The 27,561-nt window shown below is 39.3% G+C and overlaps 3 protein-coding genes and 1 long non-coding RNA gene across 4 annotated transcripts; 3 read left to right on the top strand and 1 right to left on the bottom strand.

Moving 5' to 3' along the window:
* Window positions 1-215: 215 nt before the first annotated feature.
* LOC310997699 lies at window positions 216-703 on the top strand. The gene is made up of 3 exons (XR_014595950.1): window positions 216-319; window positions 461-580; window positions 668-703. It is a non-coding gene; the product is annotated as an uncharacterized lncRNA (long non-coding RNA).
* Window positions 704-979: 276 nt separating this feature from the next.
* Window positions 980-3,164, top strand: LOC310998649 (uncharacterized protein; the record flags this gene model as incomplete). The annotated part of the gene is made up of 8 exons (XM_083988808.1): window positions 980-1,041; window positions 1,704-1,764; window positions 1,865-1,915; window positions 1,992-2,036; window positions 2,138-2,202; window positions 2,286-2,394; window positions 2,713-2,772; window positions 2,856-3,164. The coding sequence occupies 8 exons, from the start codon at window positions 980-982 to the stop codon at window positions 3,162-3,164; spliced, it is 762 nt and encodes a 253-aa protein (XP_083844934.1).
* A 1,143-nt stretch (window positions 3,165-4,307) lies between these two features.
* Window positions 4,308-16,871, top strand: LOC310997687 (coiled-coil domain-containing protein 172-like; the record flags this gene model as incomplete). The annotated part of the gene is made up of 8 exons (XM_083987476.1): window positions 4,308-4,386; window positions 4,605-4,690; window positions 6,663-6,779; window positions 7,332-7,497; window positions 9,972-10,073; window positions 10,690-10,792; window positions 16,451-16,538; window positions 16,836-16,871. 8 exons carry the CDS (start codon window positions 4,308-4,310, stop codon window positions 16,869-16,871), a joined length of 777 nt encoding a protein of 258 aa, XP_083843602.1.
* A 2,160-nt stretch (window positions 16,872-19,031) lies between these two features.
* On the bottom strand, window positions 19,032-21,252 carry LOC310997876 (uncharacterized protein). The gene is made up of 7 exons (XM_083987700.1): window positions 21,197-21,252; window positions 21,001-21,095; window positions 20,782-20,870; window positions 20,464-20,566; window positions 19,752-19,864; window positions 19,550-19,664; window positions 19,032-19,295 (listed from the first exon to the last, which is right to left on the bottom strand). Exons 1-7 carry the CDS (start codon window positions 21,238-21,240, stop codon window positions 19,120-19,122), a joined length of 735 nt encoding a protein of 244 aa, XP_083843826.1. The 5' UTR covers window positions 21,241-21,252; the 3' UTR covers window positions 19,032-19,119.
* Window positions 21,253-27,561: the final 6,309 nt, after the last annotated feature.

The following is a 27,561-nucleotide window of genomic DNA, read 5'->3' on the forward strand; positions in this document are numbered from 1 at the left end:
CTGCTTCCACCAACCATAATATCCCCATCTCAAGACCTTCTTGTGCAACAGGATACAACCACATGTACTATTCCCTCTGCCCAATCAATTCAAACATCTACCATCCACCCCTCAGCAGACCCACATATGACATCATCTTCTCCTTTGGTTTCCTCTTCTGTCAACACAAAATAGTATTGGCAAGATTTTATGTTAATTCCTTTTTTTGATAGACACTAATGCCTGTGGACCACATTGTGAAACGATCACAAAAAGTGAGAATGTGAGACCATGCCGATCATCATGGTCCTTCAAGCTTCATCCTGCCCAAGAGCAGCTGGTATGTGTTCTTGAAAAAAACAGCTGTGTGATATATTAGACAGATACGTGCTTCTCATCTTGACGTCCTACCACCCATGTTCCTATGTTTATAAATTTAAATATGCTTGCTATGATTTTTTTTTTCTTCTTCAACAATCAGCTTAAATACGTATTGGACACTGACAACCAAGCGGGCGAGCTCATTGTAAAAACAAGAAAAAGTTGCCTGACCCGAGCTGACTTCTGGGGGCTTGGATTGAACAAGGAAATGGAATCAACCGTGAGTTAACATTTGAACCCATTTTAATTGTGAGCTAATCATGTTTGTATGTCACTGCCAAGTTTTTGTTTTTTGTTTGGTTTGCAGATAGGAAATGCGTGCTTTGAAGTTATTGAGAAAATTGCTCAATCACAGGTATAAAACATAAATATTGTTTTCGTAGTATACTTTTCCTTTTTATATTTTATGGGTATTTGCTCACATTTGAAATGTATTACACAGGGGAAAACCATTTTTGTTGCTGACCTCTATGTTGTACAAACCTGGCGAAAACCAACATTGTGTGATCCACTTGTAAGCTTACCTGTAAGTGCAACTTATCCTACTGAATTTTATTCAGATTATATTTCTTGTGTATTTTACCTGTTTGCTTTTGAACTTTTCCTTTGTATTAGAATGATGCTTCAATCAGAGATGCCATTGTCATTCCTGTGTGGAAACCTGGGCATTTCCTGCTCTCTGTAAGTAGTGATGCTTACTGTAACAGGTGGTTTGCATGTCACAGAAAATTTATATCAAATATTAACAAAAGTATCTTCATTTTCTATTGCAGTGCTGTTGTTGTATTGTGTTGTGCTGCACTTTCACACAATGTTGAGTTCAAATGTCACTAACTACAATTACAGGTTTTGAAACCAGTACAGAGAGAAATAGTCTTTCTTGACTCCAAATGTGCTGAAGCACCATTAGGATTTGGTGATAAGGAGATGAGGGAGCTGATGAGGTCACTAACAAAAACTTTTTTTGTGTGTGCTTTTTGGAGTTCATGTTCCAAAGCTGTTCTAAAGAGTTCCATATTTAGTTTTTTAACCAGGTCATGTTCAGATCTGTGTGACAGCCTTTTTATGGTGCAACATAAGTACAATTGTAGTTTTGTGTATCAAATCATGCTTATAAATCTTATATTAGTTTTACAGATTTACCAACATTAACGTATTTCATACAATTGAGTCAAGAAACTGGCACCATAAAAAAGCCTTTTGAAATAATGTGTGGAGTGTGACTGCATGGAAAGGGATGCATGGATGGTCTGTCCTGAATCAGAACCAGTGATGCATGTGAAAAGAGCCCATATTTATCATTATATTTACTATTATTTATCTTTTTAATGCAACTGTTTTAGAAACCTTTCCCAGTCACTAAATCCTGGCAACTGGACAGAGAAAACTGGATTACAAATTCAGGTAAGAGTATAAAGTATGTATATATTAATAGTTGAATACTTAAATACTGTAAAACACTGTAAAACAATAATTACATAATTGACTTCTTTCTGATATCTAGGGTTTTCCACGACAACCATACGGGATTGACTGTGGCATCTTCATGTTGATGGTATTAATTATTTGTGCAATTCTGTGTGCGTTACAGATATCAGCATTAAACTAAAATTACTATGTTTTATTCCTAGAATGCCTTTTACACCACACTGGATGCTCCCTATGACTTTTCTATTGTAAGTTCATTCATGGAATCAAAGTAAGCTCAAAATTACAACAACAAAACATTTATTATGACATGGTGTGAGGCTTTTGTTTTTTTATCTTCACTTTTCAGATGGACATGCCACTTTTGCGACAGTGGTGGTGTATCATCCTTATGGAAAACTTTGACCTTGGAAGGTGAGACTGCAAAGATTTTGATATTGACTTGAAATTGTTGCAAGAAATGTTTTATTTATTTCTATTGTTTAATCATTTTTGAGCCATGGAAAGCTGTTCGCCCACTGGACAGATGCATCAAAAGCCCTCCTGCGAGGTGAGGTGCCACCAGTGTTTAGGCTGATGAAAAGGAAGGTGGATGACATAACTGAGGTCAGATTTAAATTTTGTTTGAGTTCCATCTGAGTTTTTCTTTTGTTTCAGGTCAGAAACCAGCATTTCTATTTCCCTATTTTTTTTACCAATCTGTTTTCCAATTTTACTGCAATTGTGGGGTCGCTTTAAAGAACATGCCATTCACAAGTTGAGGTTAGACCTTCTGTCTGCAGTTTAAAAATAAAGTGTCTAGATCATGCATGATTGCATGATCTCTAATATGTCGAGGAGGGCACTGCTGGATCTTTTCTTTTTTTCTTTTTGGAGCTTGTGTTTTGAATATTACAACTGATCATTTTGCCTATATATTTTCAGGATGAAGAGCAGCAGGCTGAGGTCTCAGTCAGACCTGCCGACAAGGACACCAGTGGAATGGTTAAGCTTTTTCACAGTATCTATTGGTCAGATACTGTTGGTGCAGCAGCTATGGTACAGACATCTCTCTGTCTTTTCCATAGGACTCGGTTGAAGATCGTATTCTCCATGATTGCAGACATGCAGCAGAGTGGGTTGAGGCCAATGAACAATTGTTCTCTGCCAAAGTGGGCCTGCCTGATATTCTGTGCATGGGGGAGGAGAACCAGGCTGAGGCTGCTCTGCAGTATGGGAGGATTTGGACAGAACAACTGGATGACGATGAGAAGGAATCCATCCTGGAGCCCTTCAAATTTACATTTTTCTCCACTGAGGACATGTGGACATTTTGTGAAGAAATTATGGACAAAAGAAACAGTTTGGCCTACTGTGAATGTCACACAGATGAGTGACTTGTGTTCTGGAAATAAAGGGCTACAGAACATTGATCATGTTGTGACTTGGTGTTTTTTTTTATGTTTTTTCTCTTTGATCACTTAATAATTCACTTGGATTATACTGTAGATATCAAGAGGGTTGTATCTATTGGTACTTAGGTGTTCCAGCAGCACAAGAACATTAGCATAGACATAGAACCAAACTCTTTGAAACTATTCGAAATTTATGGTGGTTATGAATAAAAATACAGAATGATACAACAAAAAAACAAATTGAAGAAAAAAAAAGTAAAACAGCAGTGCAATAAAGTCAAAGTTAAATGATATTGAAAAGCCAGTGAAGTAATAGTACACAATAAAACTTATAGGCCTATGACAGCTTTTGAGATGTTGGCTTATGAATATGAGTAATAACTTAAATTTGTGCACTGACCTATGTTATTCCTGCCCTACATTGTTTTCATTGATCAACTATCTTGGCCTCTTTTCAAGATCCTAAGCTTTATAGTAGGCCACAAAGACAATTGAGCCCCGATTTATCACCCACCGTTTGTTTTTCATAATGATAAGTTGTACAGTTAAGCAGCGCAGTGTATGCTATAGAGTCTACATAATATGGCAATCATTAATGAGAATTGTTTTGAAAAAGACAAAGGCTAATGCTTCAATTGTCCATATCAAAAGCTTTATTTTATATATACTATAGCAATTGATCGATTTTACATCATATTTTTACTAATTCATGCTTTTGTGAGGAGAGCGATTCAACCGGAAGTGTACTTGCGATTTTATTTTGAAACGTATCCCGTGCATTTCCTGTCCTGATAGTGACGGTGGCTTGTGAGTAGCCTGCCGCGGTAGCGGCCTCACAGTGGAGGCGGCTTGAGAGTGGAGCCTGCACCGGAAGCGACCTCACAGCGGAGGTCTGCAGCCAGGACCTCTTGAAATATCCTGCATAGTTTCTGTATGTGGTTGTGGTTTCTCCTCTCTGCTCCTCTGATCAGAGCGGCCTCCCATAGCAACGGTGTGTTACACCTGACAACGGTAGAATTCGATTGACCAATCAGAATGCAGCATATAATAGCGCCGCGCAAAAACAGGTCATATCCGGTTTCCGGTTTTGTAGTTACTTGATAAGTTGATAACAGGTTATTCAAAATGAGTCTTGACACACTTTTTCAACAAATCCTTCTAACTGAACAACAACTGAGTGAGCAGACACAGAAGTTCAAAGAAGGTATGATGACTGATATTTAGGCTAACACAGTAAACTAAACCGTTAGCCAAGTAGCTAAAGTTGGAAGTACTACCTAGCTAGCCTAAACAACAGGGGACTTTTTCCTTTTTTATTCACCAACAGTTCAGTTTATATCAGTTTAAATGTATGATTTCCCATTCTAAGTAAGTTGCAGGCTGTTTTGCAGGGTTTCAGCAAGTTATTTATCTTTATTTCAGTCAAACTAGCTATCATCAAATGCAATGAGAAAATCAAGGGTGCAACAGAAAAGGATGAAAAGGCCAGAGAGGAACTGGATGAAAAGGTAAATCGTCTTTTGCTATTAAGTGGTAATACAGTCTATGCATTTTGTGACCAATGTCAGATGTTTTGTGATATATCAATTATTTGTACTGGCTGTATTTGAACTTAAAGAGGAACTATGCAAGATATTTAGCTTAACCATAATTAAACAGCTTTTTAGTTGCAATGGTTAAATGAATTACTTGTAACTTGTTACAGGGGGAATGGAGGCTCTGTGCCTTCCACCTTCCAGATCAGTGCCACCGTGTCCCAGCTCTTGTCTCTGCGGCACCGCGGCCCATAACCTGTAATCTCTCGTTTATGACAGATAAGACTACACATTTATGTATACCGGTATGTCATAACATCGTATATATGACATAACATCATCCACCACTCCATGGATTGCTTTCTCACCAGCTTGGTTAAAAAACAATTGCACATGGCAGGGAGGAGGGTCAGCAAAACAGCGGAAAAGCGACTGGACTTTCATAGTTCCCCTTTAATTGTGCCCTAAGATACATTTTTACAATTTTTTGAATAGGTTTATATTTCAGTATCTTTCAAAGTATATAAATAAGTGATGAATGTTTTTGTTGCTGCTTTGATGGTAGGGTGCTGGTGATTTAGAGCAGCTTGATATGCACAGCAGGGCACTCATTTGCATCCTGGCATATCATTTAGTTTGACTTTGAACTGTGTATCCAGGTAAGTGTTCATGTGGGGCTCTTACGTGATTATCAGCAGCATCATGAATGAAAAGCTATTGAATATTTTCTTGCTATATTGTTTATGGTGTTTGTGTGGAATAGATATTTTTGCTCCTTATCCTATACGATTTGATTGTAAAGCTGAGAGATTTTTATATATTTTTTTCTTTCTACTGTATGTTATAATTGCATAAAGTTGTAAAATAGGGAGATGCAATTGCTTTGATTGGAGGAGTTGTTCAGCATTAATAGCATTCACTCATGAGGTAAAGAAGTGCATATTGGCATATTGACCAGCTGATCTGCCTTATGATTTAAAACACTTAATGTTTCCCATTCGTTTCATCACCAGTGCATAGAATCGATTGAAACTGCCAATGTAAAATCAATGACTAATTTCCACCGGGTAGCATTAGTGAAACCTTTTAGTATGTGTGAGATATGATGTCAAAGGCAGGCTTGTTGACCTTTCAGAAATATTGCTAACTCGTTCCTGTACTTGTAAAAGCAGACATCTGATCAAAACATCAGATTAGTAGATGTAAATACAACATTTCTGTCAGAGTATTATCTGCCTGTGAAGTGCATATCTGACCCTTTATAATGGAAAACTGAAACTGTCGACATCATACTGATACACAGGGTGTGTTTACAGCCTAGTGTGTTTACAGCTCACATGATGTAACGCCCCACAGTTTATGAGACCTGTCTTAAGATAATCATAGTGTTTAGAAAACTTGGAACCTGATAGCTCTCGCTGAAAACGTACAGGAGCTCCTCCACGACTGTAAAAGGAGCAATAAACTAATTTCCTCCTTGACAGCTTGAGTAATAGACTGAAAACTGTATTGAAAATCACGCCTGAGGCAAAGCATCCTCCATGAATTTCCCTGCCTATATGATCTCACAATTTCCCTCCCCTGTTGAGATGAGCTGTGCTGTACCATCACACACACACACTGAAGAGACAGCAAAAACCAAACAGTTAGAAAGTGAATGATATATGCTGAAAAAGAAACCTCTATTCTTAAAAATAGTCAAAGAAACAGGTCATTGTAGTTTCTCAGTAGGGTCACGCCTGTCTTGTAGAGTATAAATCCTAATTATTGTGCCACCTACCCATGCCAGACTTCTCATTACATCTCATTTCTCCTCCTCTGGGATCAGCAACATCTCTCTCACATGTAAAGTATTACTGTAGTAATGCATCTCCCTCTCTATACATCTGTCTGTCAGATTGTACTGTATATCTTAACTTCCCACTCACTTATATTTGCGCTGCAGGCTCAGCAGTTGTCTGTGATGAGGCTGCAGCACGGTCTGATGAAGAAATGTGAAGAGCAGATGTTGAAGCAAATTGAGGAGCTGCTCTGCCAGAAGAACCATTTCTGGGAACGTCTAGTGAGTTGAAGCCTAAATCAGTTTATACATATTATATATACTATTGCTTATATGTCTTACAGATACAGATTACTATATAAATCACAATTTATAGTCTTATACTATTTTTTTCCTCTTTTTTTTTTGATTAATTGATGAATCGGTCTACAAAATATCAAAAAAGAAGCTTGTTTTGTTTTAACCAATTGTCCAAAAATAAAATAAATTTAATTTTAAAGTTAGGCTATAGAAAAAGAGAGAAAATCTTTGCCTTTGCAAAGATCAACCGTTGAATGACCCCATGTGTTTGACTCACAGTGGTTAAGCTATCCACCACACTTTGACATGTAAACATTGAGAAAAGCATGATTGATTACATTACATGCCCACACAAGCACATGTTTTCAGCACTCCCACAGTGAACACCGTTGAGTGGGAAAGGAAACAAACCTATGGAAGTGTCAAAGTCTGTGATTTTTTTCCACATGGATATTACTGAACTTGTATTACTGGCACAAATGCCATCTGTGTTATTGTTGGTAGAATTTCTCATAATCCTTCTTATCATACTAGGCCAAGATAAAGAGGGAGTCTAAAGAAGAACAGGAAATCTTCCTTGTAGAAATCTCAAGGTTCAACAGTGACTTCAGTCTTCGAGGGAACAGAGAAACAGTGTTTGAGAGCCAAACGCACACTGAGATCCTGGACCTAGAGAGGGAGGTGGAATCATTATACAAAGGTCATAAAACACTGTTTATTGTACCGTTGTCACAAGAGACAGAGGTTATATAATGCAGATGGGGCCCCGACTGCTCATTTCCAAATTATTAATTAATTCTTGGTATATAATAGCGTATAATATGATATAATATATATGAACAAGTGGTGGTAGGTAGATGAGTTATAGTCATTGACCGTATTATCGCTGACACAGTGAAGTAGTCAGTATGATTTCAGGGGGAAATCTGTGTTAAATTTATAGACAGTGGGTGTAGAAACTGGTATCAGAGCTCAGTAATTACATTCATGACTGAATAGAATTAAGATGAATAGCTGTATTGTTTAATTAATAAAAGGATGTTGCATGGATCACAGACTGAATGAAGCTGGAAGAAAGAGAAGTATTTCCATTTTGAAAAAAGAAAAAGTCGGAAAATCTGTCTCTAAAGCTTAAAACAAATCAGTTCAGCTTTCAGTTACCAGGGCAACATACTTCGTGAACCTAACCTGCTCGGTGGCAGTTTTTCTCCAACTAACCCTGAGTTTCTTCTCCTCTTTATCTTAAAGCAGAAGTGAGTGATATATTTGTGTTAATATAAGTCTTAAATAGTTATATCTTCCGACAGCAATCACTTACATAGAGTGTTTGGACTGAAACACGGGTCTCTCAGTCCCTCTGCTCTGCTCTGAGCCGAAGAGAAAACATTTATCGTATCCTACAGTTTTTATCCAATGAGGAGAGAGAACGGCATGCAGGGCTGTGTGTGCAGCCAAGGAACGCCGTGAATGTGGTGACGTAGCGACGAGGACTGTTATGGTGCGTTCAAGGAAACTCGTATTTTTCCGACCGTGAAGTGGTACCAGTTCGATCTGGTACGAGTTCACCGGTCGGAAGTTACGAGTGGCCGTTATAGTGACTTTCACCGGTAAAACAGGTCGGAAAAACACGAGTGGGTTGCCTGGAACGCTACAAAGTCGTAAGTTGTGACTTGAAGCTGTAATTTACGATTTCAAAAGCCTGCCTGGAACGCAGCATTAGCGAAAACGACCGGATCACTCACTTCTGCTTTAAGCCTGCAGACAGAAAGTGGTGGCAGACATGCGTGTCCTTTTTGTGGAATAACCAGTTGATAATGAAGCGCAAATACTCCGTGGGGATAATTACTGTAGACCCCGATTGGATGTTTTATCGTTCCCTGATGAGTTTTTGTTTGAGTGTTCCTGTCTTTCTGCACCGTTAATAATTTATCTGAACAATATTCTCAGCCGTCACATCGCTCACACAACACATCATGGCCATGCGCTCAGTTTAGAGCTCATACTTTGTATTGCACTTTGTTTCTCAGGGTTTTTTTTGGACAGTTCTCGATATAACATCAGTGATGCTAAGCAAGAGAAAGAAAATCAGAAATATGTGTTTTCATTGATGAGGGCTTTTTATCTCCTCGTGCATGAGTTGAACTCTGGTTCAAATTAACTCAAGAGTTGACTGAAGTAACTGTCATCACCTGTCAGGTTGACAGCTCAAGATATTTCAACCCTGAGTTCAGGTTTTACAGTAACTCAGAGTTTGTTAAGCCTGCTTTCTGAAACACGCCAAGTTGACTTGGCACTACTCCAACTTGGCATTCACTTTGATGTTTCTCAGAATTTTATCCCAAAAATGTAAACAGAACACCCTGTTGTTTTCAACTTTATTACATCACACATAGAAATTTCATTACATCTCAGTTCATCTGCCTGAGTGGTAGTAGGTGGATGAATTTCAGGGAAATCTGTGTCATCATTTGTAGATGGTGCGTGGAGAAACAGAGTTTATAGTGAACTGATCATACTGTAAGTTTTGTGGTTAATGGTTGTGCATATGCTCAGGTGTTACCATGACAGCACACCAGGTACCAGTTAAATATACACAGATAAATATAATATATTTCTACATCTGAATCCTTATAGAAATACTGTATATTTAGAAAATAAAGCTCCTGAGCTGTAAAACTGCTCATTTGATTACTATATAAAAATTCTGTGCAGCTCACAACTGAACACACCTGGCCTCTGCAGCTCTAATGAGACTCTAGTTACTCTAGTTGAAAATAGCACCATTCGTATGTGCGATTAAATAATTTGCCATCATAATTAAGATATCATATAAGATAGTTTTGAGAACTGCTAATGTAGTTATTACCTGAGACATTTCAGTGGCAATGGTTTCTAGAAGACAGTACATTTTATTCTTGTGGTCATCATCTAACATTCAATGACGAATTACACTTCAATTTAGCTTTAACTCTTTTCATTTGTTCCACAAGATTAATGGTATGGCTTCCATCGCCAACAGCCACTAATGTCTCCACATTGTTCATTACTGTACAGTATATCTGGGCCTTAAGGGAACATAGTCATCTGGTTGTGTGTACTGTTCAAGTTTTATTTTGGTATAGGCAGTGTAAGTATTCAGTATAAACCTTCCTTCTTCTCTCCTCTCATAAGCAGATATGGAGCTGATGAGCAGCAGTAACAGTCACATGAGCTCCATACAGAAAGAGAAGAGAGCGCTCCAGCTCGAACTGCAGGGTCTGGATCACAGCCGCAGAGGTGAATACCAAATGTTCACTCACTATATGTCAGATGATGTGGTTCTTAAAGAGCAGCTGCAAAAACCGCTAAACTTTTACATTTAAAAGTGACTTCTGACAGTTTTTTCAGTTATACCCTTAATTCACTTTTCCAGCTTGTAATTAATGTCATGTCTTTAACATCAGCGGAAATCAGGGCTGAAATTGTAACTGCTGCCAATCCAGTTAGAATCTGAACATTCAGCCACGCTGCCAAGCGGTTTAATATTGAGCCCAGATGTTGATCGTAAACCATGTTAGTTTCTGGCTTCATGGTTAGGGTTGGAAGAGATGTTACTGACGCTGTGAATTTTTATTTTTAATTTGTGTGAAAGAGACTTTAACACATATGTACATGCTGCATGCTCATTAAGAAGCTAACAAGCACAAACATAGGTACAGGTGTCTGCAAAACAAAAAATAGCACAGTGTACTGCAAGGTGACGGTGCTGATGGGCCGTGTAGGGTCGTAGTGTATAATCTAAACTTCGTCCCATTATCTCAGCCACCTGAGCACATGTCTGAACAGTGCACCTGCAGTACAGTATGTGTCTGTCTCGTTTGAGCGAAGTTTGATTCATTCCTCTTGACTACAGAGCTGGATCGGCAGCTGAGTGAGGCTGAAGCGATGACAGAGTCTCTGAGAGCGGAGAGTCTGTTTGTCAGTCAGAAACCTCTCACTGACAGCACCTGTCTGAGGTGAGTACCATCATCATCAGCCGTCTGCATACTGAGGGAGGTTTATATACTTAGACACAGTATGCACAGAGTGATTTGCTTGAAATTACATTTTGTCACAGAATGTAATCCTTATGAGACACAAAAGAGTAAACACTAAATGCAGCAGGGAAATAAAAGCAAATAAAACACAAAGGGCCAAAATAGAATAAAAAACTAAATGTAAACACAGCAGTAAGCCATTTAGCAGCTCATAAAACATGTTAGTTCACCGGGGTTTTCTTTTCTTTGAGCTTCCTCATATTTTAAATAGTCCATACTGAGCAGCTGTGATGTTGCATTAGTTGAGTATTTTGTATTGTGAAGGTTGTCAGGCTCCGATGTATAAAAATACGACCACGATCCTCTCCGTACTAAAGCTGTGTGGTTTTTTCTTTTAGTATAACCGATAAAAAATCAGCACTAATAGCACCGGTCATTCTTGTAATGCAGAAAAACACCGTCTTAACAGCACAATAGAACCCAGCATTCTGCACGTTTGTCAGATAAAAGGTGTTATTTACGAAGGGGCTGAGCTGAATCATGTTGTGTGAAGTGCTGAATAGACCAGTGCGCTCAGCTCCTGCCTGTGTTTCTCTTTCTTTATCCGCGTGGCAGGCGTCCAGCTCTAGAAGTGTAAATAACAGAGCATTAAGACCATTTGGCTTAATTAAGGCTTTGATCTGCAGTGTATTTCATTCAGTCAACAAGTGTTAAAAAAAAGAAAGAGCTAATGTGATTGATGCAGGGAAAATGAATGAGGGGCGGAGAGTTGCTTATCCAGCGACTTACCAGTAAATAAATACATTTGGTTTTAGTGGAATCATGCATCATGTTTAACTGGAAAAATCAAAACTAAGTGAAGAGAGGAACCCATACTTTTATCTGAAATGAGATATGTGCAATATTTAACAGGATACATGCATGCAGTACAGTTATACTGAACTACCTACCACTGCTAACCTCTGTTTGAGAGTCACACAAGACAGGAATATGATACAACTGAGGCACAATGCAAGTATACACTATTAAGCATTAGTTAAGCATTAATAAATACTGAATAACACATGAATACTCATTAGTATGCAGTTAGTGCTTATCAATGATGAGTAAAACAATTGTAACCGTGTTTATAAACTACATACTATACTAATGAGTATTCATGTGTTATAAATGATGAATTCAGTATTTAAAGCTTAATTATCTAATGCTCAATAGTGTGTACTTATTATAAAGTGTTACCGCAACTGAAAATGCATTAAATCATGCATTTTCAGTTGCTAGTGAGCTTAATGTCACAGGAAACTTTTATTTGGAAACATTGAACTAGAAAATAGCTTGTTATATCCAGGTAGTTGTCTGATGTGTTTCCACTGGTTGTGACATTTGGACACTTTATTCATTTTTAGTGCTTTTTCCATGACAGATCAGCTATTCTGATGAGGTTTACTTCTCTTCAGTGTAAAAGTTACACTCATGTGCAGTGATGGACTGGCTCCAAAAATAGGCCCTGGCATTTTTGACAGAGAGAGGCGACACAATACGAACCCAGACTGGGACAAGGTTTTTGATAATAGGGGGTCAGTCAGGTGAGCTGTACGCTGCTTCTAATCCGCTACATTATCGTGTCTTCAGTCTTTCAGAGTTGGCCGGCTGTAAACCAGCTGGCCCTGATCACCTTTTTTTTTTTTTTTTTGCAGCCACATCAGCACGGCTGCATCTTCACACGGCCGTATCATTACGCAGCCGTTGTGGCATTTGCCCACATAACCCTATGGCCAGTCCATCACTGCTCATGTGTTATGTTTCAGATATCATGGACAAGGTGGAGATGTAGCACAAAATTTACAGTATGTTTGCATTGGATTGAATGGACAAACTACAGATGAGAAAAATTCTGTTATTGCAGATATTTAATGTAGAATAAATAGAGCCACGTGTTGATCCATTGACCAAGGTCTTTAGGGCCTGAGCTAAGCTGGATTGGCTGTGTGAGGGAGGGCGTCTCTGGAGTATGTTTTATGTCTTGTGCTAAGGCTGATTAATTTGTTGAATTCTGGTAAATGATTATTGTTTACTTAGCTCTGTGTTGATTAAGTACAGTATAATCAAGCGTCTCAGGAAGATATCGCTTCTAGTGCTACATCCATTTCCCAAGTGAATGAAGCTATAGTGGAGGAGTGGACACTGTTCCCTCATTTAGTCAGTGAACATGGTGGAGAGAAGTGTCTTGAGATTTGTTACAGTAAGTGTGACGGCTGTAGTATATGAGCTTCATCCTCTCCATCTCCATCCTCATCAGAACAGTCAGTGACCTCCTTGTGCTGTGCATGGAGGCATCTGCGTTAGTTTTGTTTGTTGACTCATTTATTCCAGTTTTCCTGGCACTGTCATCCTCCAGTATCAGGTGAAAAAAAAACACACAGAAGCTTTACAGCGTCTTTTATTCTGAAAAGGTTATGAGACTTTGTGTCACTCAACAGGTCTGTAACAAAGCCAGACACTGTAATTTATTTCTGCTTCACCGTCAGCAGTAAATCTACATATTTTGAAGTTGCGCCTCTGACAGTGAGTGGGAGAATAAACGTCTGTTTAAGTACAAAGCACACATTCTCCAAAGTATAAAAAACTGATGACACAAATGTTAGTATTGAACCTTTATGGATGAATGCTTCTTTATCTCCTTATATTCTCCTATCGCGAGCAGAAGATTAGATAGAAGTAAGGAACAACAACACGCAGTGGCAAAGACATCCTGGACAGCTGTGTGTGTGTCGCAGCAGAATATGAATTAGTCTGGGAATATGAAGTGAGGCTCTGCTCTATTGAAACATGACTGGTAGGTGAGCGCTGACCCACCTTGTTTCTTCACAAAGGGACTTCCTTCATCTAATTAAAGAGTGGAGATCAATAGTGTTCCAGGAAGGAAGGGGTCATTGTTATTGCTGATGCCACCACTTTGGATAATGTCTTCTCTACAGTACTATGGATGTGAAGTGATTAACAAACCTCCCCCCTCCCAATCTCAACCCAAAAAAAATCCTATCTAGATGATAATGTCTCGACTTTCACTTTTTAAATCAAAAACTGAACATGTATTAATTCATCCCAAGTTGCTACCAAATCACATTTAATTAAAGAAATGGTCGCACCATGCCAGTTCGCAGGACAAGGTGCCGTCACTTTCAGCTGTACTGTATGTTGTGCTCATCCTTATTTATTATCCTCTTGGCTTCACTACATGCTCCTCCGCTCTAGCCTTTCCTCCCCCTCCCACCATCTAGCAGCCTGCCTTAAATCAAGCATGTGGATAGCATGTCCTGTTCATCCGCCTGCCTCATTAAACATACTAGGTATGTCATTACCCCCCCTAGGCTTATTAGCCTCAGGAAGTGCTGAGGATGTGGCTTTGGGAAGGGAAAGAGGCCCCCGCTCACTCATTCTTATGATCATCCATTCTGAACCGGAGCCATCAATCCTGTCTTTCAGCCTCCGCGGCGTCTCTTTAAAACACATATTTAACTCTCTGCTTATTGATTGTTAGAAATTGAATGTGTGTCAATTTGAATGAGTGCTACAGTCGTTTAAAAACTGTTCATTGAGCAGAACGGGGGGCAGCTGCCGGTGCGGATCATTCACTGTCACGGCGGAAAGATATGTGAAATATGCACTCGATGCGCTCGGGATTGATGGTTTGGGAGTTGTGTTTTTTGATGTGTAGGGTTTTCTTCATTGATGTATCACTGCTACATTATCCGTGAAGGCTCATTTAAAGATGTCATGGCAGTGCAGAAACCTAATAAAAACCTGCAGAGACCACCAGTATCCAAAATGCCAAATGATCATCTTGCCGCTGGAAGCATCACTCTTCTTCTGTGACTACACTCACCTATAAGAAAAAAAAAGAAAAAAATCTGATTTGTAAGTTTCCACACTGAAGTGTAAAGTTTAAAACGCTGCTGTTGGTTCTCCAGACTGTGAAAATGCAATTTGAGTTTGGTTTGTTTTATTGTTTCATTATCTTCCAATAAAAGAAAGAAGGAGGTAGGAGGCTTGGTGTGTGTAGCTCAGTATAGCTCCCTCACACACCTGCCATAACAGTTAAATCACAGCCAAGGTATCAGATAGCATGGACCCAAGTCCAACGATTTTTCCAGAGGCAAACTGAACTGAGTAATACAATTTCATGTATGTTTATGAAATTATAGGTGAAATATTTACTTTGCGACAGTCTATTATTTTAGTCTGTGACGGCAGTCTCCTCTGTAATCGTTTCATAAACCCTATCTGCTCTCATCTGAGTTTATTTTGGATCTATATCTTCTGTTTTTGGCATTCAGATGTATTGTACAGTATAAACCATTTCCCAACACGGACAAAACACAGTGATGTATTTTAATTGTTACAGAGGTACTGACGGACTGTTAGGACTGTTCTCAGAGATAATGACCCTTCTTATGTTTTGTCTTTTCTTAGAAACAAAAACTTCACCACCGCCTCTCAGCAGTAACACCGAATGTAAACAGGTCACCATGGTCATAAAAACAGAAACCAGACTAAATGACAATCAAAATAAACGATCTGGAGGAATTCTCATTGGTAAATGTACACGCACTTCAGTATTTTAAACTTTAACCAGAGCAAGGTTAAACTCAGCCCTTGATGCCTCCTTCCTCATTTTTGATTTTTGTTTTATATGTATATATGCTTTAAACCTACAAATCAACCTTTGAGATTTGCTCCAGTTTGCATCACTGCAGTCAGTCAGTGTGAGTGAAATGTCTAAACTTGATTTACTGCTGTCAGTTCATTCTCTGCTTATTAGATGTGTCCCTTGGGGGCCTCCATACAGTCTATCCTCCTCCCCGTTGTAGCAAGCCCCTGGGGGCGACGACGTTACCAAATACACAACAATGGAGACTGGACGTTTGAACATGTAACATTAACTGCAGGGTTACTGTTAAATCTTAAATCTTAGGACACAGCAGTCACATCAGTCTGGTCTGTTCTGCTGTTTGGAGTCAGCAGGTGCATTACACAGATTTATAAAGATGAGGGAGATCCACATGTACTGTACACAAGTCCAGTTTTCTGTTACCGCATAGTGACTTGAATTTTTCATCAAGTTATAATTGTAACTGTTGAAACGTTCATGTTAAGTTTTCCTGCCGTGGGAGTTTGGCTACTGTTAAAATGTTTAACTATACCCCTTAACCACACAATCTCTAGATAAGATGTGTTTTTGTGCAAACACATTTCTGTTGTATGCATAGACTTACAAGACACACTTGAATTTCATTTGAATATCTCAGATACCATTCATTCATTTGGGACATAAACAGATTTCTGTATCACTGTCAGCATGAATACCATATGGAAAAACAAGTCGTAGCTTAATTTAGTTAATTTATGTTTTATTCATTTTCTCAGTGATATAACACAACAGCAAGGTAACGTGTAATACAGTGATGCAAACACAATAAAACAAACAAACAAACTTCATTTTCTCAGGTAAGAAAATAAATCAAAAGGTTTAAACTCAATATGTAGAAGTGAATCGCTGAAGCTCCTCTTTCCCTTTTATAAGTTTTCTTCCCTGCACATTCTCAGAAACTCACATTGGTTTCATTTGTTTACCAGATTGAGAAAGGAGCTGGAGCTGCATAAAAAAGAAGATCTGGAGCTTGTGCAGGAGGCGCTCAGCTCAGAAATACAGCTCCTGCAGTCAGTAAGTTACTGTGTTATGAACCAGGCTTTGTTCAGGCTAATAAAAACTATTTCAGATAGGACTCAGGCGTTGGTATTCTTACAGAATCAAACAGGATCATTTGCATGTCATACCAGGACAGGAAAAATAATATCTTTCAAGCACAGCTTAGGTGTAGCACATTGTTATTCATTTTAAAAATGTGTTTCCATAGGGGGGAAAAAAAGGAAGTTCAAAAACCTTTTTCATATTCAGCCTCTTTTCTGTAGTGGGTTCTTTTCATGCTTTCATTCAGTTTATCTTTTTTATTATTCACAGACGCTGGACAGCAGCCAAGGGAGTGAGCAGCATTAGGTTTGGCACAGTGATGATACAGGAAGGTTACACTGGTTCACTGATTGTCTCAGCTGTTAAAGAAAAAAAGTGCTAATGAATAGAGAGAGAAGAAAGGGAATTAAGAAAGGAAGGAAGAAACAGACAGACAAAGATTCTTGACTGAATGCGCTGTAATGACATTCATCTAAACGTGGGTTTTATCTTTAATATTAGTTGTTTGAAGTTACATGAAAACAGCAGATTTCATTGTGTGTGAAGACAAATTTTAGTGTTCACAAACTAATACTGCAGAAGCTAACAAAACACAGACATAATATTAAAACTGGTGATTTTTTTTCTTCCAACATTTTTAGACCTCAAATTCACTGGTTGTGTTTGTTTCCATATAGAAATTATAATGTAAAATATTGCTTCACATATGATTTATTTGCAAAAAAACTAACAATTAAATGCACATAGTGAACACAGTCATGTGTGTGGATCTGTGCATAACTGGTGAAATATAGAAGAGACACCAAAAATGTTATTTTATGCTGCCCTCTTGTGTTCAAAGGGGGGCTTTACTACTGTATAATAAGGGGTAGTTGAGTTACTGTAACATAATGACAGATTGAACAGCATGTAAACAAATATAGATTTTTCTTTTTATTCAGGGGAAGTTACTCTGGTTTGTTTTAAGGTTCATTTTAATTCAAACACTGATGTTGAATTTTGTACTTTCAACAAAAGAAAAAAAAATGCATTAAAATAAAAACACTTACTGAAAACTTGTCAGTGATGAAGTGGGAAAATTTGTGTCTGCACAGTAAATAGCTTAAACCCCCGACTCAAAGTAGAGGTTTAAATTGGGCAATGTGGCCAGAAATGATCACAGTACTTATTGGTATTTACAGTTAGCAATATGTATATATATATATATATATACTGTATATATATACTGTATCTGTTACCGTGACATACTTTCTGTATTCCTTCTCATATTAAAGCGCTGACTGAAGAGGCAGAAAGAGGACGGACTGTTGTCGGGGTTTGAGCTGCTGTTTTCACAACAGGCTCATTGTTTGTGATGTTGGGTGCCAGTACTCACAGTTTGTTAGCACAGACTTAAGGTGGGACGGTGTTGTTGCCTTTTTAAATTTTGAAACAAAGGTTTGCTGTTTCCTGTCATTATCAGCACAGATCACTTGCATATTTTACACACTGGACTTGTTCGCTTTTATTGCCTTACATATCTGTTAGTAATTGTTAATGAGGGAACTTTTTGGTAATACCTTACTATGTCGTAACACTAGTTTCCATCAATCATAAAGGTATTGGATGGGTTTGAGGGAAATGCTCTTTCAGCCAAGTCTTCATTGCCAAACTAAGGAAAATGTTTTCCAGCTTTATCATGGTTAAACAGGAAAATGCTTCCCTCAAACACTTGGAAACAACTGACTGACTATCGTCAAAAAATATTGCTGTTGTATTTTCAGTGCGACAAAGCTCAGTGATAAGAAACAGCAGCAAATCAAGTACACAGTGGTGTTTGGACAGGATTGTTGGGGATAATTCAGATGATAAATAGGTGGAAGTGAGCAGCTTCAAATGAAAAGATAAGGATGTGTCTGCTGCCACCTAGTGGTCAATGTATGACATCATCCTATCACTGTAACTGTAAATCCCTCAGTCCAGAGAGAGAGTTATATTTCCATAATTGATGATCAGACGGGTGGCCCGCCTACACCGGAGGGTCATTTTGTATCTGATTAAAGTGATTTCTAATTGAATGAGTGGAACGTCAATGGCCGGCCGCCTAATGAGATACTGCATTCTCAATTTGACTTTTTAACCTTGACCCCTGTGAGCTACGTCTGGATGTGTTAGCAAAAACCTGATATCGGTCCAGACAGCAGAGCGGGGCAGTCCATTTGGCGGAGTGGTTAACCTCAATCTAACTGCTGCTCGCACCCACATCTTGCCATCAAGACCATTTTACTAATAGTCACTCACATAAATAGTGAGTGGCTGTTAGTGAAATGGAGTCAGACGTAAGGAAGTGAAGACATTTGCAGGTGTGGCACTGAGACCTAGAATGGCCATATAGGTAACAATTAATGGGAGCACATAGAGCATTTTACTCACAGTGTATTAGAAATGAACATTGAACTAACAAAGAAGGAACACTTAAGTTTGAAATAACTTCAAAATCTTTATTATTCGAGCTTAGAGAGACATTCAAATCTCAACATTCATGACTTTGTCGATGCGTTTCTCCACTTCATCTTCATCCACACACGAGGCAGCTGAAGTGAGGCTCTCCTTGCACGCCTCCTTCCTTCAGCTCAGCGGCAAAAGTTTCCATGATGTTGTTTTGCATTTGGCTGCTGCTCTTGGTCGTGAGGCAATCCTGATTTTGGGGAAAATACGCAGTCTTCGCTCCTGCAATTTGAACCAATCCCTCTGCAGAAGGAGGGACAATAAGTCAGGTTAATGTTCACACTGTACCGTAACATCCTGCATCAAAGGGCCACTGTGTAAATGTGTGAGTTCCCTTGTGCAGGCAGAAAGAGAGAAATAAATCATAAAATCAGAAGTATATTTGTAAATTAGCTATGTGAAGAAGCCACCGCTGCTCTGACCTTTGTAATCAGTAAATACAATATTATTAAATGCAATTGCAGATTCATAGAAAGTTACTCAAAATGCAGCCTTACTGTTGCACACAGCCAGGCTGTTTCCTCCTATGTACTGGGTCTCCCATTTATATCCAGTCTGCTCAGTGCATTTCTCAAACACACGACTCATCCTCAGGAAACCAAAATCATAGCCCTGTGAAAACAGAGTCAGGTTACGTCATGGAAATGTTTTTATACAAGCATATATGTTAAAAATATAAACCTAGGTTGTGCCACTCACATGATTGCACATAGGTTTGCAGTAGGTATCGTTGCCGAATCTGGCACATGCCAACCCTCCGTTGCTGGGCACTTCAGCTTCAGGGCATCTCCTCGGCTCAGGACCTTGGCATGCTACATAACAGTCAGTATTCAACAGGTTATAATCAAAGCATTTCACTTGTCAGATGTCTTGTGTTTATTGTTATTTGTGGCCCCTCTCCTTGTCATTACTGCCTAAACCCCAAACACCAGATGATACCTGGACACCTGGAACCACTGACACAGGGGACGTGTTCTTTATTCAGCAAATTTCAGGCTTACACAAAAAGCTACCCCGGTAATTAATATATTAAAAACCCCATCTGTAGAAGTGTCACGGCAACATTTTATCCTAATCTGTGATGCCAGCGTCTTCAATAGGCAGTAATCCTCCTATTTCCCAGCAGAGTTGAGTTAATTCACTGTCTCAAAGTAGCTTGACAAATGTGATAAATATGGTGTATCTATCTCACCGCTCTGACTCTGTTAAAATGATCCATTGTAGTGTAGTGCCCTTGTGTTCAGATTGTAAAACCAGGTGTAAAACCTCAAAGAGCCCTTTGAAGACGCAAGACGTAGACGAAATGTCCTCACGCTTAAGATCTAAGGCTGATCTGGTTCCCACAGAGATACAGTAAAACTGTATGTGGAAGGAGAACACACATGTCTGTGGCTCCTCCTCCTCCTTCTACCTTTCAGCTGGTCTTTTTGCAGAGCATCATACATATCCTTCACAGACAGCAGCAGGGAAGTTGACTGATGAGACGAGAGGCCTACACCACACTCTGCTGCCACCTGTTGGTCAGCAACAGACACAACACTCGTTCAGTTCCTACTTCATAATGTGGCATAGAAAACAAGCGACAAATGGCAGAATTTAAAACACAAAACACTGATTTTATTACAGTTTTTTCGTCTTCTTCTTCAATATAGACAGTGTGAGCTGCTACATACAGTATATGATCATGTTGTGGTAGCTGTTCTGGTAGGAGGAATGTTTACAGTTTTACCTGCAGATCAGCTGATAGCTTCTTCATGAGTGGAGATAGGGAGCTGCAATCGTTAAATGGGGTTTCATCTTGAGCTGCAGTGGACAAGACTGGAAACACACACACACATCACACACACAGTCACATACTGTATCTTATATCTTTGTTTTTGTAGCCACATTAGCTGTCCATCTCAAGATATTCCTAATATCAGACAAACACAGATAACTGTGATATTACCTGCTGCTAGTGAGCAAATCCAGATGAGAGTCTCCTTTACACCCATGGTCTCTATCGAATATGATTTTTTCTGACCCAGAACTGAAGGCAGAAAACTGTGACACGAGAATTTATTGACTCTGTGTTTGGGAGCAAAGTTTACAGAATTTGTCAATACTGTCACTGGATTGCCAGTAATTCAGTAAAGTCAACTAACCTGTGTTGTGACATCAACCTTGTCTCTGTTGATGTGGACATCATAGAGTCGTCTGAGTCATTTCATTCAATATTTGATGTTTTTTGTTTTTTTTTCGCATCTGGCGCTTGAATCACAGTATTTCCAACAGTTGTTGTGTTTCTAATAAAAACCGTATTTTTCCATAATGTACTGTCTGTCCCTGCTTTGTGCTGATGGGGGAGCTGGTAGTACACGCTGTAACCGCTGTAATTAGCCTTGGTGCTGTTCGCCTTCACACAGGATGCCACTTCTACAGTACATTGGGAATTTACCATGGGGCCAAATGGTGAGATTTACACACACACACACACACACAGGCACACACACAACATCAGACACACTGGGTGACTCGGTGTCAGTCAGTAAGTTGTGCCACGAAGGATGACTGTGTAAATAATTCACTGTGGATGTTATTCATTATGGATGTCTGACGTTCTGGAAGCACATGAATTATTGAGGCTTTTAGGAAGAGTGATTGAGCTCATTAACACAGAGAATTGGCTTTTTATGTTGGATTTGAGGAACAAAGATTAGTCCTCGAAATGGACCTCGAGAACTGTCATTATCTCCGTAGCAGCATGTCCTCTCGTCGTCGTCGGCTTCTCCTTTAATGTGGATATGATAGTGTCATCCACGAATCCATACAGCATAAATATCCACAGCTGACTGCATGATTGCATTTATTTAATGAATAAAATGTGGAAAAGTTAATTAATTAGAGCTTAAATCCGTGATATTCTCCGTGTTACAGAGCACATACAAAGATCACTCCCCAGTCAGTTCAGACCTGCGATTAACATCTGTCTTGGGTGAACCAATCACAGCTGGAGAGTTGTGCACTGATGAAACATTTGAGATCCCATCACTGAGATCACATATGACAGACGTCTTCTCCCACAGTCTAATTAGTCCCAACACAGCCTCATTATGAACAGAAAATAGTTCCCGATCTCAAATGGTTTAAACCTCATTTCACTGTGGAGTTGTGCGCTGCTGTGCATTGGTTCATTCAACCCCTCTCTCTTTCCCTCTGTGGTCACTCAAGACACATGTGGTGACTCAGTCTTATGTGTGTTTGTGTTTGTGTGTGTGAATTGCCGTGCTCACAGCTATCCACTTGTGATTGGATTACCTGAGAGGTGTGTTAAGCCTGGTCTGAACAGAGCCGGATGCGATGGCCGGATGGGTCTATGAGTCTCTCTCTGTTGGAAGGTTGAGCTTGATAATCTTTTCAGTCAGTGCGTGATTATTGTGTCTGTACTAGAATAGAATAGAATAGAAGTTTATTTATATAGCACCTTTCACACATATACTAGACACATGATGGCTTTTTGTTGGCATCCATCAGTGTGCGTTGGTATGTTAACTCTCTGTTTGATTGTTCACTGTATATTTCGGTTTAAAACTTTACTCTTTTGTGCATGTCAGGTGGTTTAATCGGTGTGATCACTTCTGTTCAAGGGTGGTCTGACTCTGATCTTTGTTGCTTTCTTGCAGACAATGGGCTCTATGCATGGCTCCACTATTTCCTGAATTTAAGGTAGCTCCTTTATTTCCTGTCTTATATTATAATCCAGGTGTGTCTGAGTAGTCACAATGGTCAGACACACCTGGATTAATCAGTTTGTCCAATAATGTAAAACAGGAAACAAAGGAGCTACCTTAAATTCAGGAAATAGTGGAGCTGTGCAGGATTCTATAATGCAACAACCAGATCATCTTAAAGGGATACTTCACCCAAAATTGATAATTCACCAATTCTCTCCGCCATACCAACGAAGGGTTGGACTTTTGGAGTCATCAAAACGCTTTTGCAGTTCCAGGGGGGGTCCGGCTAGCAACGGATTTTCATATAATCTCACACATGCCCACAAACATCAACAGAGACACTGGGAGCTACTACTACAACAAGGCTAAAAACAGAGATCAAAGAATTTTTTTCCGAACAACTTTTTCATGTGGTGGCTTCAGGACACTTGGGTCAGTACAGACGAGCAGTATGGAGGTATCTGGATGTTTCATAGTGTGTGTTTTGGACGATTCAAAAGTGAACTCTATTCGCCGCTATTATATGAAAGTCCGTTTTGATGACTCCGAAAGTTCTCCCAACCCTTCCTTGGCATGACAGTGAGTAGAAAATTGGTGAATGTCGATTTTGGGTGAAGTATCCCTTCAACATGGCATAAAGAGTTGATAGATCAAAACGAGGAGTTGGATTTCTAACCCTCCAGGTTCTATGATCAGATTACAGTAGGTGACATTTTCAAAGCGCTGTAACCAGAAGACTGCAGTCAGCTTCATTCAGAAGTGCAGATTTGAAACTTCTCCCAGTTTTTATTTGGCGTCAACAGACCATGAAAGTTTTAATTTGATAGTACAAAAATATTTATCCAAGCGTAAAAGTGGGATGAGCAGGATTTTTTTTCAATATATTTGGCATTTTACAAAATGGAAAAAAGTGGTGCATCAGTTGATACTACTGTGATTTGTGTGTATTTTTGGATCTAATATGTTAACGTTAAAAAATAGTTGTCAGATCATATAGGTGAAGTTAAGGGTTAATCACAAACTTCTCATTTGTACAGAAAACATAATCCTGATTCACTTGTATCATTGTTTCCTGCTTCCTTTTTTTGAAGAGGACAGTCTGTGTACAAAGGCACTAGTCAAACAGAAATGTACAAACAGCGGGCCAATCGACCTTGGTACCAGACAAACACTTGTACACATCAATACGGAGCCAGCCATGCACCCACAGAGGCCCTTTTTTGCGACTGGGTGGTATAAAAGTGATGATGAATGGCATGTATGATGGCAACACGCTCCCCTCTCAGCCTAACCTTTCTCAAATACTCGTGACATTCTCCCTGCGGCGCTCCTTGTCTACCTCCCTCACAGGCATTGTGCCGAATTAGCCAGCCGTGGAAAACGGCTACTCTGTTGTCAAATGATTCACATGGATGAGCCGCGGAAAGCCGAGCAGTCGGAGCTAATTGGTATTCAGGACGTCGCGGCGCTACCTGTTTCAAAGACTTTTCCTGTTTGGGAGGATCACTGTGCCTCCAGGGAAAGTTTGAATGCAATTGCAGCTGATAAATAGCTAATAACGTCTATTAGCTAATTGTAATTACCCCATTTGCTTTTATCACAAGGCTGATTTATTTTCTTAGCACACAAGAAGACGCGGCGGTTGCGTATCCTTTTAAAGGTGCAGTAGTAAGAGCTCTGTAAGAGAAATTCAGAAGATTAATGTGCAAATGCCCTCAGAAGAAAGGGTTTAACATGGATGTTCGACTCCGAGCTTGTAAAGATTCAACTAAACCGATGTCGTCGGTCGGAAAAGGCTTTTCCATCTAAACAAAAATCAAAGTAAAGGGAGGCAGGGAACAGGGCAGTTGAAAATGGGCCTGATAACTCCAGCTGTGCTGTATCAAACATTTGGAGCCCAGCAGGAGGCTCCAAAAAAGAGGCTTTCTTCTCTCTGTCTCATCTAACCTTGCACACTAATTAACAAACTATTATGGGAACAGAAATGTCTGCTCCTGGGATCAGAACATGATTTAGAAAAGTGAGAATAGTTGACTGACAGCTGCAGACATGGCCATTTCCTGCTATTTTCCCTTTCCCCCCCACCATTGTTTAGTGTGCACAAATTGGTTGAATGTGAGAGAGGCACCACTTTCAAGGGAAAGTGCAGGAGGAAAGAACATTTTAATGAAAGAGCATCTTCCTTCTCGCCGCTCTATTAATGGATCTGACTGAGTGCGAACCGGTGCGAAGGGTTCACACAGTCACTTAGTCAGTCGGTTCCTTCAGTCAGTCACATGAACATGCAGATTTCGCAACACATACAGGAATGAAGGGAACATCCACGTACGGAAGCAACAGCCCAGAACACACACACCAGATGGAGGAAACTATTAATTTATCAAATATTTATAAGATGCAAATGTTTCCCTGCCGGCTTACCGAGCTCTTGTTTACCACCTGTCTTCTTACACACTTTCCCCTCTTCCTGAACACCAGCAGGCCTGTGAGTTTAACTTGTGTCTCACTGATTATTGCCTCCACAGCTTGTTGGCTAGCTTATTTGTGAATAACATACATTTTTTCTCCCAGTAAACATGCTTGTTTATTATCTGCTTTTTGGTAAGTACTCCTTTTTACCCTTCGCTCTGTGTATTTACCTCCCTGCTCTTCTACTTGGCACTCTCCTTCTTGGCCTCCACATACAGTACATATGAGTGCACATATTAACTGGTACATGTATGGTATGTAATTGCTGTATATCCATGTACTTGTTTACTCACATATGGTGCAGTTGGTTTTCCTTCCAATCCAGTCTAGCTTTCTGAAGTGAATCATGTTCGTGTGCAACTTTTCTGCATCAGTTATTCATGCTCATTATCATTTTCATATTATACAATGACCTCACACAATTAGAGCGCAGTACTCCTAGCTATATGTACATGCAAATCTACCAGTAATATACAGTATATGTTGGTATAATGTTACAGTAATAAAGATGCAGCTTGACTTTGACGTTATTTTTCTGACCTCAATTTAAGACTTGTTTAACAAACCTGAGGCCTAAGGTCTGTTAAAGATGAGTTGGAAATTCTCATTGTTGAAAAGCACTGACAAATACATGATAGCTATCTGTCCGTCTTTTATCATAGTTAACGTCAAGAAACTGAAGGAATACTCCAATGGAAAACTTCTGCTCAGTACTTGAGTTTGAAGAAACAACAGAGATCAGAGCAAACAAGAAAACAAACAAACCAAAAAAAAAGAAAAGAAAAGAAAAAAGTTTTCATATGCAAAATTGGTGCATACATCTATAAATGGCTGTGTATTCTTACTGCTCCCTGGCGACTCCCTGACTGTTCATGTGCCATATTGGCTCCGTGCTAAAGATTTGAAACAGGGACTCAAAGCAACATAAAAGAAAGCCTGCTGTATCATCCGGAGGGGATCTGTGTCAGAGGTGGGGATACGCTCCGCAGCTTCACGGGAGAGAGAGGGGCGCACAGAAAGAGCAATAGTTCATTGTTCATGTCTTTAAAGGGGATAGCACTGCTGCCAAAAGCTGACAGGAGGCCAGAAAACCCAGCGCCAGTTTTTTTTTTTTTTTTTTTTTTTACCCCCCTTTAAAAAAAATGGCAGCATGAAAGCTTTTGAATTGTGTCAGAGGAGGCTTTCTTAACAATCAATACAGTGTTCACTGAATGATCAAGGACCTTTAAAGATCCCATTTAGATAGGGAGACATCCTTGTCTTTTATTTATTTATTGTGAAACAGGTTTAGATGTTATTTTTGCTATATTGATACTGTGAAAGTATGAAAACTGTCCAGAGAAATTTGCACAGCCAGAAAATGTGCCTTTAAAAATAGGCTGTCAGGACTTTAGGAATTTTGTGATGTCACAACTGAACAGTCACAGTCTCACAGCAGAGCCTTCACAGTGATAATAATGTGACAAACCACCAGTTATTATTCCTGAAATACTGACACATTTTAGTCTTAGTGACGGTCTGTTCAGCTCAGTTTACTGCTCACTGACCAGCGTCATTTGCATTTATGTCAGTGAGTTTTGCTCTGAGGTGCAGTGGCAATCCGTTACCCTGTGGTTGCATCACTCAAACAACAACTTCCTATTGTTACCAGGGCTCCAGAGAGAGGCATGCATGTGTAAATGTTAAACAACACTGGGGTATTTTTAGATTTTTAAAACCACAAATCTCTCTGTCTCTCTCTATGGATCAACTCTTCAAATAAAAAAATACAAGAAATTGCATTTTCTGGGAACTCTTGATAATGATGTTGATTTTATCCTCTGTTGGATACACAGACTAACTTTTAGAGAGCTTCAATTTCATCCTTCCTTGATACATTAATATTCTTACAAATACTCCAGCAAATGGTGTAGGAAAATCACATTTCATTATGGTATTAATAGTTATTTGAATTCTGCATTGCTGGTCAGAAAAAATGTAATACAGATAATGAATTCATTTTGCAAGACACAAATCCAAGACATTGCATAAATCACTGATACAATTAAGTGTTAAAACTCACAACAGAAACAGAGAGAGAGAAAAAATCAAGTCTGAAACCCTCATGTTTGATCAGAAAGCCCAGCGCTTGCTAAAACCAGCCAGCCTTGAGGACTTTTGGCTTTTTCCAGCTACTGGGAAAACTGTGTTTGTGGCTTCTTCTTTTTTTTTCTCTCTCTCTCCTGCTGAGGCTTCTTGTCAACTGGATTTCGAACGGCTCTAGAGTTTAGCTCCTTACAGAAGTTTGATGACAAATGCAGACTGGTCATTTCGTCTCCAGCTGGGGA

This window comes from Trachurus trachurus (assembly GCF_905171665.1).
Source record: "Trachurus trachurus genome assembly, chromosome: 15".
NCBI lineage: Eukaryota > Metazoa > Chordata > Actinopteri > Carangiformes > Carangidae > Trachurus > Trachurus trachurus.